Source organism: Lepus europaeus, chromosome 2 (assembly GCF_033115175.1).
Source record: "Lepus europaeus isolate LE1 chromosome 2, mLepTim1.pri, whole genome shotgun sequence".
In the NCBI taxonomy this organism is placed as follows: Eukaryota; Metazoa; Chordata; class Mammalia; order Lagomorpha; family Leporidae; genus Lepus; species Lepus europaeus.
In genome coordinates this window covers 130,718,230-130,732,845 of record NC_084828.1, presented here as the reverse complement: position 1 = coordinate 130,732,845, position 14,616 = coordinate 130,718,230, and the positions used below count along the sequence as shown (strand labels likewise).

General features: G+C 37.2%; 1 protein-coding gene across 1 annotated transcript in view; it reads left to right on the top strand.

Annotated features, from left to right (window-relative positions):
- Nucleotides 1–14,616, top strand: part of SELENOT (selenoprotein T) — a 36,239-nt gene extending 21,623 nt beyond the window's left edge. Inside the window, exons 2-6 of the mRNA XM_062213106.1 lie at nt 1,853–1,963; nt 2,551–2,677; nt 5,407–5,494; nt 10,723–10,876; nt 11,401–14,616. Of these exons, the coding sequence (XP_062069090.1) occupies nt 1,853–1,963; nt 2,551–2,677; nt 5,407–5,494; nt 10,723–10,847 (451 nt within the window). The 3' untranslated portion in view covers nt 10,848–10,876; nt 11,401–14,616. The remainder of the gene's footprint in view (nt 1–1,852; nt 1,964–2,550; nt 2,678–5,406; nt 5,495–10,722; nt 10,877–11,400) is intronic.

The window sequence follows — 14,616 nt, the reverse complement described above, 5'->3', positions numbered from 1 at the left end:
AGGGAGAGACAGAAAGAAAGATCTTCCCTCCGTTGGCTCATTCCCCAAATGGCCGCAACGGCCGGAGCTGCGCCGTCGAAGCCAAGAGCCAAGCGCTTCCTCCTGGTCTCCCATACGGGTGCTGGAGCCCAAGTACCCAGGCCATCTTCCACTGCCTTCCCAGGCCACAGCAGAGAGCTGGATTGGAAGAGGAGCAGCTGGGACTAGAACCTGCGCCCATATGGGATGCCGGCGCCACAGGTGGAGGATCAACCTACTGCACTACGGTGCTGGCCCCAGTTCCTTGGTTTTTCTTCACAAGTCTGAAGCATATGAAAGGAGGAGCACAATAAATTTGCATGTCTAATATGTTGTGTAGTTTTGTAAACTGATTGACTTTTTAAAAAGTAAGTACAGTTTAAAATTCTTTTGGAGTCGAACAGTATATCCTTTTCTATTTGGAGTTTCACACAAAGGTGTGAGACTTAAGTAAAGACTTTTTGGGATCAGAAGAACCACATAGATTTAAACATCAAGGCACAATTGTCAAGAGAGGTGAATGAGGGCTGATGTCCTGGCTCAGCGAGTTAAGCCACCACCTGCAAGGCCGCATCGTATGTAAATGCTGGTTCCAATCTGTGCTTGCAGTCCAGTTCCTTGCCTGGGAAACTAGCAGAAAATGGCCTAAGTGCTCAGGCCCTGGCTACCCACATGGGAGACCTGGATGGAGTTTCAGGCTCCTGGCTTTGGCCTGACCCTGCCCTAGCCATTGCAGCCATCTGGGGAGTGAGCCAGCAGATGGAAGATCTCTGTCTCTCTCTCCCCCTATAACTCTGACTTTCAAATAAATAAATAAAAAGTTTTAAATTTATAAAGTTAAATAATACAAGAAAAAACTGGTGAATTTATCCTCCAAAATGTGTGTTTTTGTAAATTGAAATCTAGTATTTGAACTATTTTACCCCATAAACTCCATGCTATTCCCTTGGGTTGCTAGTGATTAGTTTTTTCTTTGATTAACAATGCTGGCACTTCAAGTTTTACTCTAGTAGAATATAATAACTGTCCTGGCTTCTTCTATACCAGGTGATACCATCACCAACTCATGAAATGTGTTCCTTAAATCAGTGCATAACAGTCATATTTGAGTTTGTAAGCTATTCTGTTGGTACTGTAGTGCCGCTGCATATTTTCTGTACGTATACTCCCTCGTGCCTCTGAAGGTGGGTTGTTAAGAGACTTTAATGGAGAAGATTAGATGCTGTAGACTTAATTTCCAGAATAATTAAAAGGATTTTCTGTTATATTGCTAAAAATTATCTTGCCAGTCTGTTTTTTGGCACAGATTTTAGAGGTAGAAGCAATCTAAGAGTTTAGTCTAAGTTGCTTTTCCTTTTGTGATTGAGCAAATAAATTAGCCCAGTTAGGGGCAGAGTGGGAATAAAAAAAAAAAAAATTCATATCTCATGCTTTTGTGTTCCAAATTTAAAAGTCTCAATTTTAAACAAATAAGAATTGTTTTCATTTCATTGTTGGTACAACCCATTGCTTGGAAAAAAAAAAGTTAAATCAGTGTGAGAACTCAAGATAGGTGGTAGGTAATTGCTGTTGCCAAAATAGTCCAAATACATAAAGTTTAATGTTTTAATAGCAGGATTTATTTGAGTAGGAAGTAACTTAAATCTATAAAATTTATAAAAACAAAAATAAAAAAACCCACAAAACCTCCATGTATCCATCATCCAACTTCCCTTATTAATAATTTGTAATGGATCTTAAGAAAAAATTAATCTTGGTAATAATTTTTATCTAACTATAAAGTAAAACTATATATTCTAAACCACTTAATGCAAATACTTGTATTTTTTTGCAGTGTTTCCTGAGGGTATAGGCGGGTGTTTGAGGAGTACATGCGGGTTATTAGCCAGCGGTACCCAGACATCCGAATTGAAGGAGAGAATTACCTCCCTCAACCAATATATAGGTAAGTAAATTTAAGTAACTTAAAAAGAAAACAGTTTTTTTGATTTTATAAACTTTTAGTTTTCATTAGTTATTTTAATTTCTTACTTGGTTATGATAATATACAGAGAATGCAGATTTATAAATAGCAAGTTTATTTGATCCAAATATACATAGCTTTTTCTTTAAGAAGCAATAGGGTCATTTCAGAGATGGCAGCCATTCTAAGGATGTATCTTCTTAATTAGTTTTTATGGAAATAGCTCAATAACTCCTCTAAAGTTTTCTGGAAAAGCCATGATATTAAATTCTGTGTTGTCTTAAGTTAGTGTTTTAAAAGACCAATTCTGAGGAATTTTATAAGTTCATTTTTTGATTGATTTAAAAGATTAAGCTTTTTTAAGATGGGAAAGATTTATACAACCTGAAGAGAACCAGAGTATTAAATACTTTTTTTTAAAAACTGTAGTAAGCCTTAGTTATCTTTTCTGTAATTAGTAACCTAGGTTAGTGTCTAGAAATTGTCTATACATATGTACTTGAATTATTAAATTTTAAAGTAGATGAGAAATTATGGCTTCTGCTGAATTTATTTCTTTGTTTTGACAGACACATAGCATCTTTCCTGTCAGTCTTCAAGCTAGTATTAATAGGCTTAATAATTGTTGGCAAAGATCCTTTTGCTTTCTTTGGCATGCAAGCTCCTAGCATCTGGCAGTGGGGCCAGGAAAATAAGGTATGTAACTTAATAACTTTGGTAACTGTAGGTTTTTAGGTTGTCAGTGAAAATATTTTATTGATTTTTTTTCTTTTAATTGAGTATTTGTTACTGATTGACTTGTTAAATGCATGTTATCTTTGGGGAGGTCACTTAATCTCCCCTGACCTCAGTTTTCATATTTATATATTAAGAATGATTATTTTGGTGGCATAAGAGGTATTACTTTAGCAGAACCTGGGTACAAAGTAATTATTTGATTTTGATTATAGAACCACTCAGATCATATTCTGCAAAACACAGTATGGATATAATGTGGGCCTTTTATACCAAGTATTGGGGGCATTAATAGGTTAGTTCACAACTAAAAAGGGATTTTACATTAACTTGTTCTTTCAAAATTCCTCTCTCTCATTCTCTTAAATATTTGTCTTAATTTTTCTGTTCTTGGCACTCTGTTGGGCATACTGCCTGAAAGAACAGCAATGAATATGCTGAAGAATCTTGTGCTTTTATTTCCTTTCCAGGATCTTGCTGCAACATACATTCTTTCTAGATCACCTGTATTTTCATCCATTTTGCTTAAAATTTTTTTTTTTTTTCTGGAGAGTGTACCATTCTGTCTGAAATAGCAATTATTTTTATTTATGTCTTGGGTGGGATCGCTTTGGCCTCCCTCTATGAAGTATTCTCTTTTAGAGTTGTCTGGTCTTGTCTTAGTTTTAGATTGAATGCCTTTAGCAGACTCTTACATAGTTGTATTTTTTTTTCTTATGGAACCACCTGTTTCCAATAACAGACAAGACTTAACATGAAGAAGTGCTGAGGTACTATCTCTAGTTGAAGTGTGTCTCTACTGTTATTAACAAAATGTTGATTTGCAGAGGATTAAGAGTTGGAAGTTGAGTACTCATGGATAATGTTTTATGCTGTATTTATTGATTCCAAATTATCTTTTGTGCATTTTACTACTATGTGTAGACGTAGGTGCTGCTGATCTAATGTATAAGAATGTATTTTAAAGCTGCAGTTTTCAAGACAGTTGCTGTGTATTGTTCCCATGAAAGTAGACTTGGGTTTCCAAGAACTAGAAACCCTTATGAAACAACTCTGTCCAGTTCAAATGGGGCAGGAGGAAATACTGTTTCTCATCTGCTCTAGAGACATGAGTTATTTTTCTGAAACAGTTTGTTGTGAATTGACATTCTCACTGTATCCTATTTTTAGTCCAGTGGTTTTGTTAAGTTAAAACTTTTGTCCAGCAAGGGGCTTCTAGTCCCTTTAGGGAGAGTAAAGATTTGCCTTTAAAAGGTGAATGAGTGAATTTTAATATGTCAGTGCTCTCTTACTGCTTCTTTGTTTGATTTAAAGTGATTTGTTTGAAACATAAACAGGTTGTATTGAATACATAGAGTTGCTGCTTATTGCATCACTAGTCTCTTGTGAATTCATATATTAAATTACAAAAGTGGTAACAGCAACTCTTCTTATACTGATATTCTTGTTTAACTTATTAAAGCTGTTATGATATTATGAGATCTCTGGGAAGTAATATGTATAAATTATATAAAATATGAATATCCGGCCGGCGCCGCGGCTCACTAGGCTAATCCTCCGCCTTGCGGCGCCGGCACACCGGGTTCTAGTCCCGGTCGGGGCACCGATCCTGTCCCGGTTGCCCCTCTTCCAGGCCAGCTCTCTGCTGTGGTCCGGGAGTGCAGTGGAGGATGGCCCAAGTGCTTGGGCCCTGCACCCCGTGGGAGACCAGGAGAAGCACCTGGCTCCTGCCATCGGATCAGTGTGGTGCGCCGGCCGCAGCGCGCATACCGCAGCGGCCATTGGAGGGTGAACCAACGGCAAAAGGAAGACCTTTCTCTCTGTCTCTCTCTCACTATCCACTCTGCCTGTCAAAAATTTAAAATAAATAAATAAATAAATGAATAAAATATGAATATCCTATATGAGGGAACTTCAAAAAGCTTGTGGAAAAATGGAATTAAAAGATGTTTAGTTTGGTGCAAAAACATTTGAAATCCGTTTATAGTTTCTTCATATTTCTCGTTTTCCATGTTCATTTTGAGGACCCCTGATATGCATGGATTTCAAGATTTTTTGCCCCAGGAGTGAACATTTGATGTGTTAGTTAAGATGATGCTTAGATGCCTGCATCTCATATTGGAATTCCTGGGTTCAAATCCTTGCTTCTGCTCCCGTTTTCAGCTTCCTACTGATGCATACCCAGGAAGGGAATAGGTGATGGCCCAGGTGGTTGAGTCCATGTCACCCAAAAAGGAGACCCAGATTGACTTCCAGGCTCTTGGCTTTCTCCTGGCCCAGCCTTGGCAGTTGTAGAGATTTAGGGAAGAAACCAGTAGATAGGAGATCTTTCTCAATCTGTCCGTGTGTCTGTCTTTGTCTCCATCTCTCTTTCAAATAAACTAGAAAATAATTTTTTTGTACCAAATTAAACTTAGTTTTTAATTGTATTTTCCACAGATTTGTGGAAGTACTGTAATGTAAGTTCTTCAGCATATTTATAGCTATGAATTATTACTGTGTTTTTCTTGCTGTGAATGTATTATCTGAACATATGGAATAGCAGTGATAGTTGGTATGAAGCTTTAAGATGAATTAAAAAATAGAATTACCAAGTGAAGAATGAGATTATACATTAAAAAGATTACTATGTCTTAATCTGTGATGGTGTTTTGACTTTGCCTATTGTGCTTCATTGTATTTTCTTTTAGGTCTATGCATGTATGATGGTTTTCTTCTTGAGCAACATGATTGAGAACCAGTGTATGTCAACAGGTGCATTTGAGATAACTTTAAATGGTAAGTTCTGAATAGTTGGCATTTTGTGATAAATTTTAAATGATTTATAATGGGCATCCAGCTTATTTTTTTAATAATAAGAGAAACTTCTTTAATGTTCATGTAAAAGGAAAATTTATTTGAAAGAAATTGTGAAAATTCAGGATATAGAAGAATTTAGAAAATTTCAACTACTCTCTGTCTTGACCTTCACATTTTGAAATTCCTTGAAGAGTTGGCCCTCCTGTTATGTTGTTTCCGTGGTCCTTATTCATTTTCATGACATAAAATAAAATCTGTATGATGATCCCTGGCCTTTCTTCTAATTGCTGTGGAATCTTAAATGTATTGTGCTCCAAATAAACTCTTGATTACTTAGGCTTCCTACAATTTCTGAATACTCTAATTTGCTTCTTCTCTGACAGTTCTGATTTATTTAAAGGCATCATTATTTGTTATAACATCATATTCTCTTATTCTCCTTATTTAATGGATTATCAGATCTTCTCAAGACTACCTCCTCAGTTTCTCAAAACTCTGCTTCTGTTTGGTTTCACTGCCCCATGCTAGTCCATGCCACTAGTGCTTTGTTTACTGTGTTATCCATTCTCTAAATCAGTGGTTGGCAAAAATGACCCTTAAGCTAACAATGGTTTATATATATATATATATATATTTTTTTTTTTTTTAAAGATTTATTTATTTATTTGAAAGTCAGTTACAGAGAGAGGTCTTCCATCTGCTGCTTCACTCCCTAATTGGCCACAATGGCTGGAGCTGTGCTGATCAGAAGCCAGGAGCCAGAAGCTTCTTCTGGGTCTCCCATATGGGTGCAGGGGCCTAAGGACTTGAGCCATGTTCTACTGCTTTCCCAGGCCATAGCAGAGAGCTGGATCGGAAGTGGAGCAGCTGGGACTTGAACTGGTGTCCATATGGGATGCTGGCACTGCAGGCAGCGGCTTTACTCACTACGCCAAAGCGCTAGCCCCGGTTTATGTATTTTTAAATGGCTAAAATAATGTAGTATATAAATACAGTATGACACATAGGAAATTTAAGTTTCTGTATATATAACTAACGTTTTGCATTTCATCAATGAAAAATTCATGGAGATTTATCTTTCTCACTATTTAAATACTTATATAATATACTTGGCTTTGTCTGTTGATTTGTAAAGCCTAAAATATTTACTCTCTGACGTCTTACAGAAAAATTATCCAATATCTGCTCTAAACAGTAGTTATTGTTTTAAAATGTAGGCTTCATCTTGTCACCTAAATGTCTCAGGTTCATTAAATGACTTTTTATTTATTTTATTTTATTTATTTATTTATTTTGACAGGCAGAGTGGATAGTGAGAGAGAGAGACAGAGAGAAAGGTCTTCCTTTTTGCCGTTGGTTCACCTTCCAATGGCCGCTGCGGCCAGCGCATCACGCTGATCCGAAGCCAGGAGCCAGGTGCTTCTCCTGGTCTCCCATGCGGGTGCAGGGCCCAAGCACTTGGGCCATCCTCCACTGCCTTCCCGGGCCATAGCAGAGAGCTGGCCTGGAAGAGGGGCAACCGGGATAGAATCCGGCGCCCCAACCGGGACTAGAACCTGGTGTGCCGGCGCCGTAAGGCAGAGGATTAGCCTGTTAAGCCACGGCGCCGGCCATGACTTGACTTTTTAACTTGACCAAAAGACTTGCCAGAGCTAGAGGTCTGCAAACTGGTCCTATGGTGTCTGTTTTTGTTTGTTTGTTTCTTTTAAGATTTGCTTATTTTGAAAGGCAGTTAGAGAGAAAGAGGGTGAGGCAGAGGAGAGAGATCTTCCTTCTACTGGTTCACTGCCTAAATGGCTACAGTGGCCAGGGCTGACCAGGCCGAAGCCAGGATCCAGGAGCTTTTTCCTGGTCTCCCACATGGGTGCAGAGGCCCAAGTACTTGGGCCATCCTCTGCTGCTTTCCCAGGAACATTAGCAGGGAGCTGGATTGGAAGAGGAGCAGCCAGGACTTAACTGGTACCTATATGGGATACTGGCAGATTGCGTCTTAATCTACTGCACCACAGCACCAGCCCCTGTCTGTTTTTTTAAATAAGGTTTTATTTGAAAACAACCAGGCCTATTTGTTTATATATGGCCTGTAGCTGCTTTCAGGTTACAGTGAGAGTTGAAGAGCCCTGACTGAAACTGTTTATCTTCCCTGGCCAAACAAGTGTTTAGTCTTTGACCCTTTACAGTTTGTTGACCTCAGTCTAGTCTTCCCACTTCTCCAGTCTCCATGGTACCACTGCTCTCCTTTATTTCAGTTTCACTGACTTTCTCTCACTATTCATATGCCACCCTCTTTTCCACCTTTTATTCTTCTATTGTCTGTGCCTGAAAGGTTTTCTGTCCCCATGAATCCTCATTGTGTCTTGATAATTTATCTTTTAGATCTCAATTTTTTTTTGAAATTAAAATATTACGTTTATTGTGGTGCAAACATTTTTGAAATTCATAAGTTTTTTTTATAATTTCATAATTTGAGATTAACTGAAGGTGTTTTACATACTAACCATTTCCATCTTTGTGTGAGAGATACAAATCGGAAAGGAGGAAGTCAAATTATCCTTGTTTGCAAAAGACATGATTCTATGTATAGGGGAACCAAGAGACTCCACTAAGAAATTATTGGAACTCATAAGAGAGTTAGGTAAAGTTGCAGGATATGAAATCAACACACAAAAGTCAACAGCATTTATATACACAGACAGTGTCGTAACTGAGAAAGATCTTCTAAGATCAGTCCATACGCAATAGCTACAAAAAATTTAAATACCTTGAAACAACTGTAGCCAATGATGTGAAAGACTTCTACAATGAAAATTATAAAACATTAAAGAAATATAAGAAAAGACCAAAAAAACAAAAAAGGAAAAATCTTCCATGTTCATGGTTTGGAAGAATTAATATCATGAAAATGTCCATACTACCAAAAGCAATTTACAGATTCAATGTCATCCCAATCAAAATATCAATGACATTCTTTTTTTTTTTTAACTTTTATTTAGCAAATATAAGTTTCCAAAGTACAGCTTATGGATTACAATGGCTTTCCCCCCCCATAACTTCCCTCCCGCCCGCACCCCTCCCAACTCCCGCTCCCTCTCCCTTTCCATTCACATCAAGATTCATTTTCAATTATCTTTATAAACAGAAGATCAATTTAGTATATATTAAGTAAAGATTTCAACAGTTTGCACCCACACAGAACATAAAGTGTAAAATACTGTTTGAGTACTAGTCAGAGCATTAATTCACATTGCAACACATTAAGGACAGAGATCCTACATGAGGAGTAAGTGCACAGTGACTCCTGTTGTTGACTTAACAAATTGACACCCTTGTTTATGGTGTCAGTAATCTCCCTAGGCTCTTGTCATGAGTTGCCAAGGCTATGGAAGCCTTTTGAGTTCACCGACTTCCATCTTATTTAGACAAGGTCATAGTCAAAGTGGAAGTTCACTCCTCCCTTCAGAGAAAGGTACCTCCTTCTTAGAAGGCCTGTTCTTTCTACTGGGATCTCACTCACAGAGATATTTCATTTAGGTTTTTTTTTTTTTTTTTTTTTTTTTTTTGCCAGAGTGTCTTGGCTTTCCATGCCTAAAATACTCTCATGGGCTCTTCAGCCAGATCCGAATGCCTTAAGGGCTGATTGTGAGGCCAGAGTGCTGTTTAGGACATCTGCCATTCTATGAGTCTGCTGTGTATCCCTCCCGCTTCCCATGTTGGATCATTCTCTCCCTTTTTTATTCTTTTTTTTTTTTTTTTTGACAGAGTGGATATAGAGAGAGAGACAGAGAGAAAGGTCTTCCTTTTTGCCGTTGGTTCACCCTCCAGTGGCCGCTGCGGCCGGTGCATCTCGCTGATCCGAAGCCAGGAGCCAGGTGCTTCTCCTGGTCTCCCATGCGGGTGCAGGGCCCAAGGACTTGGGCCATCCTCCACTGCCTTCCCGGGCCATAGCAGAGAGCTGGCCTGGAAGAGGGGCAACCGGGATAGAATCTGGCACCCCAACCGGGATTAGAACCCGGTGTGCCGGCGCCACAAGGCAGAGGATTAGCCTGTTAAGCCACGGTGCCGGCCGATTCTGTCAGTTCGTATTAGCAGGCACTAGTCTTGCTTATGTGATCCCTTTGACTCTTAGACCTATCAGTGTGATCAATTGTGCACTGAAATTGTAGATCTCAATTTAAATGATACTACTTCTCTGCGTAATCAGTGATGGAGGCTTATGTACAAGGATTTTTTTTTTCTTTTTCTTTTTTTTTTTTTTTTCTTTTTATTTTTTTATTTTTTACAGGCAGAGTGGATAGTGAGAGAGACAGAGAGAAAGGTCTTCCTTTTTGCCGTTGGCTCACCCTCCAATGGCCGCCGCGGCCAGCACATCACACTGATCCGAAGCCAGGAGCCAGGTGCTTCTCCTGGTCTCCCATGCGGGTGCAGGGCCCAAGGACTTGGGCCATCTTCCACTGCCTTCCTGGGCCAGAACAGAGAGCTGGCCTGGAAGGGGGCAACCGGGATAGAATCCGGCACCCCAAGCGGGACTAGAACCTGGTGTGCTGGCGCCGCAAGGTGGAGGATTAGCCTGTTAAGCCACGGTGCCGGCCTGTACAAGGATATTTCAAAAGTTCATGGAAAGTACGATTTCAGTTAGATGTAGAGGCAGGTATTTTAGCCTGTTACTTATGACACTTGCATACCATATTTAAAGACAATTCCAAGGTTCAATTCCTGGCTCCAGCTCCTGAATCCAGATTCTTGTTAATGCAGATCCTGGAAGAGAGAGGTGATGGCCCAAGTGATAGGGTTCTAGTCTGGGGCTGTTGTAGGCATTTGGAGAGTGGACCAGTAGGTGAGAGCTCTCTGTCTCTATGCCTCTTAAATTAAAAAAGCAAACAAAAAGGATTTATTTTGGTGCATAAAAATTTTGAAATCTAGACATTGTTTGCTCATAACCCATTTTTCATTATCTTTTGAAGACCCCTTCTGTGTGCCCCTGATTTCATTTGAAGCACTCTTTAGTTTTAGTTCTTTGGACACAGTTGTAATTTTGGGCAGTTCTTTTGTGTTTTCTCCTACAAGAACATAAACTAAGAGCAAGTGGCTTTTTGTTCACTCCTGTATCCCCAGTTATGTACATACAAATGCAGTAATACTTGTGGAATGAATGTCTTGCTAGGGATTCCTATTTAAATTTGGGGGGTGGTTGTCACTTCTTTTTATAGATGTACCTGTGTGGTCTAAACTGGAATCTGGTCACCTTCCATCCATGCAACAACTTGTTCAAATTCTTGACAATGAAATGAAACTCAATGTGCATATGGATTCAATCCCACACCATCGGTCATAGCCCCACCTATCAGCACTGAAAACTCTTTTGTAAGTACTTTAAAAATACACATGACTATGTATAGGTTTCTTTTATTTCTTGTCATGAATCAGTAAGCTAGTAGTTAATGCATCTATTGTCACTTGAGTTTTCAACTTAAATTTAAATAAATGATGTTTTCTTCATTAATAATTCATGTGTTTCAAGAGAGTTTAGACCTGCCAAAAGAAACTTATGTCAATAATTTTATCTTCAAGTTTTAATAACTTGGGCTACAACTTAACATTTTTTTTTCCCCTTTTATTCTGAACAACTAATGACCAGAGTTGATATATTGTGCTGGAGTGTATATATGTGTATTCTTTCCTTACCTTCAAATAATTCCTAAAAGTATGTAAATTCTTTTAATATGCTCAAGATAGAAAATTTATAAGCTAATCTTTGACTATGGAGAGTGTTAGTTAACTTTTGCTTAGCAGAATTGTTATCAGATCTTTTCTGATCAGTGAGTTGATTTTCTTTTTGCAAGAGTGGATTTTAAAATAAAATGTTTTTTTTTCTATGTGTTTTTCAGACATTAAGGGATTTTGCAAGAGCAGCGTGACTGACATTATGAAGGCCTGTACTGAAGACAGCAAGCTGTTAGTACAGACCAGATGCTTTTTTGGCAGGCTCGTTGTACCTCTTGGAAAACCTCAATGCAAGACAGTTTTTCAGTGCTAGCACATTTTGGAATTCTGCACATTTCGTGGAGTGCAATAATACTGTATAGTTTTCCTCCCCCTCCCAAATTCACCCAGTTAATATTTTTTTTAAATGTAGACATTACTTTCAACTTTCTTAGACATATTTGAAAAAGTAGAAAATTGAGTTACAATTTGATTTATTTTAAAGATGTCTGTTAAATCTGTTGTGCTTTTATATGAATTTTCATTTTTTATGGTTTAAAATCAGTCTTTTTGGGAATATAGCCAAAGTTCCCAAATACCTTATAAGAGTTCAATCAGACATCTCTAATTTGGCCATGTCCAATTTGTGTAGTTTTCAAAACACTGCAAATTGTGAACAGTGCATTATACAAAATTATAGGGGGAAATCTAATATCCAGAGTACTCTACCAATTTGTGTGTATGTGTGTGTGTGTATGTGTGTGTGGTTATCAGAGAACTACTATAACACCAACTGCTTTTTAAGTCCTATTATGTAGTTCAAGTGTCTTGCCTTGATCAGTCTAATGAGTTGATTTAACTGGGCCTTTATACTTAACTAAATAAAAAACTAAGCAGATGTCAGTTAAATAAAAAAGTTTCAATTTATTGTTCAGTATACCTGTTAACATTGTATTTAACAATCGTCTCTCCAAATTTTTGTTTTTCACTCTCAGATAACTTCATAAGGCACACACTTTAGATTCACTTACATTTTTAGGATAATTGAAACTCATTCAATTGAATCTCTTTACAATGTTGATATTAGTTGTCTAATAGTTTGTCTAATATATCAGAATTATATTTGAGGAACAGAATTGGAAAAATTTTAAATTTAATATCATTTTAGAGTTCTAAAAAGACAGTTAAAACAACTTAAACTAATAAAGACTGTAAGAATGACTTAGCAGAAATAAGACCATAGTTTGGAAAAATAGTCATATTGCATCAATGATAACATACTTCAGCTTCTAAATAGGAATAAAGTGGTAGAGCCAGTGGCAGGCCTAGATTTGTTAGTGGAAATAAATGGATTTAAGGAAAAGTTATGAGGGAATTTTGGCATTGGTTTCACCTAACACTTAGGTGTTTTTAAGACCTTATGTGAGGATACTTTATAAAGGTTCATGGGAAGTGGAATTAAAAAGCTGTTTATTTTGATGCAAAAATTGAAATACTTATCCATGAATGATCTCCAAAAATTCATGAAAATGCGTATTATGAAAAACATATGTAGAGATTATGAATTTTTTTGTATCAGAGTAAACATCTTTAATTCATTTTCCATGAACTTTTGAAATATTCTTGTACTTACTTACATGTTGTAACACCTAATGTTACACTTTGTCACTGAATATTTGTTGAGGGCATATCACTTAGTGTTCCTGATTGTGACAGGCTGAAGTTGGAACATACTAGAACCTCCAGATGATAGGACGTTAGTCTAATTACTGACTCCACAAAATTGATTAAGGATTATGCTTTTTATTAACCACAAAGACCATTTATTAACAATGTTGACTTCTTCATATAATGATAAGAAGTGTTACAATTTAAACTGAAATTTCATTAGAGGTTGTTATTTGGGTATAATACCACTTTAAATTTGAGGAGGTTTGAAACTTTGTTAATTTGATTGTGTACCACTCCAAACTGCTCATCTTCTGCAAGCTGAAATGTCTTGTTGAATGTTTCCAGAGGTCTTTCTTCAGCTAACAGACATTCCACTAGTGACACAGTTAACTTTATGGTATGTAAACGTTCACAACTTGGGCTTTTGATGTCCTGTGGCCCTGACAGGTCAAACTGTGAAGAACCTAAGATTCAAATACAACTTTTTCCACGTTTGCCTTCGGTTGAGTAATGTGTCTTTTGAAGAATAGCTTTAAGTGACTTAGACACTGACAAAACTCAGCTGTTTTGTTGACACCCATCTCTTTTATGTTTAGCCATATTTAAATCTAGAGTTTAACAGAGTTTAGTGAAGAAAATTTAGTGGGAGACATGAATAAAAAATAATGTTAAGGAAATATGGAAAGTAAACTATTTATAATGTAGTTTTATTATATTCCTAACATTTTAAATTTATTGCTTATAAATTGATATAATATTTGAATTTATATTCCTAATAATTTGAATTTGTTGCTTATAAATTGGTATGGCTATATGGTTTATACATGTCTATGCACTAGTATTATTAATTAGAAGACCATAGAAAATGCCAGCAAGTTGGCTGATGTTATTTGACTTTTTACTATAATTGCCATTATGGAAGAAATTATTCGTTATGTTAATAAAAAATGCAAGTAAAGCATGGCTTTATACCTCAATGTGTAAGGTGTGCAAGACAAATATACTTTTGGAATATAAATGGCATTATTTGCTTATGGCAATAGCATTATTAATGATAAAAATTGATCAGCCTTTATAGTGATTTAAAATGTAACAGGATCCCAGTGATAGTTCTTTCTTATTTTGAATGTTAGTTTGGAACCTTGATTAACTGGCAAACATTCCATCACTGTCATAATTTAAAATAATTCGGATTTTAAAGTTAGCTCACAGGATTTTTAAACATGGTTTGATATTCTGACGCTTTTTATTTATTTATCTTTTTAATCTGTTTTGGGAGAAATAAGTGAGGAAATGTAAAGTTTGGGGATTTACCTCTTTAGAATTGTGAAAATAAACTTTTATAATGCTGATGTGAAAGTAATCCCTACTTTGTGGAATTAAATCGATGCTAGAGCATGTTACATGGTAATGTTATGTAGGAAATTTTGCATTGTAAAAGTTGATGTCACTAATTAATATGTTTATTTCCTAATGGCTTCTTAACCCAACCAGTGTTGACCATCCCACCTCAGCCTGGCACTCTGAGTCTTACCACTCTGGGACTTACACTGCTTCTCAAGCCTTATGGCCACTTGTGCTTCTGTGCTGCTGGCCTGGCAGCGGCTCTGTGATGTGTGCTGGAGTAGAGCAGGTTCCACCCCACCCTCCAGAATGCCTGAGAAACTCGCCCTATCCCCAGCTCTGGAGAGAAACGAAATAAATCCTTTCCCTCTGTTGGCCAAACTTCA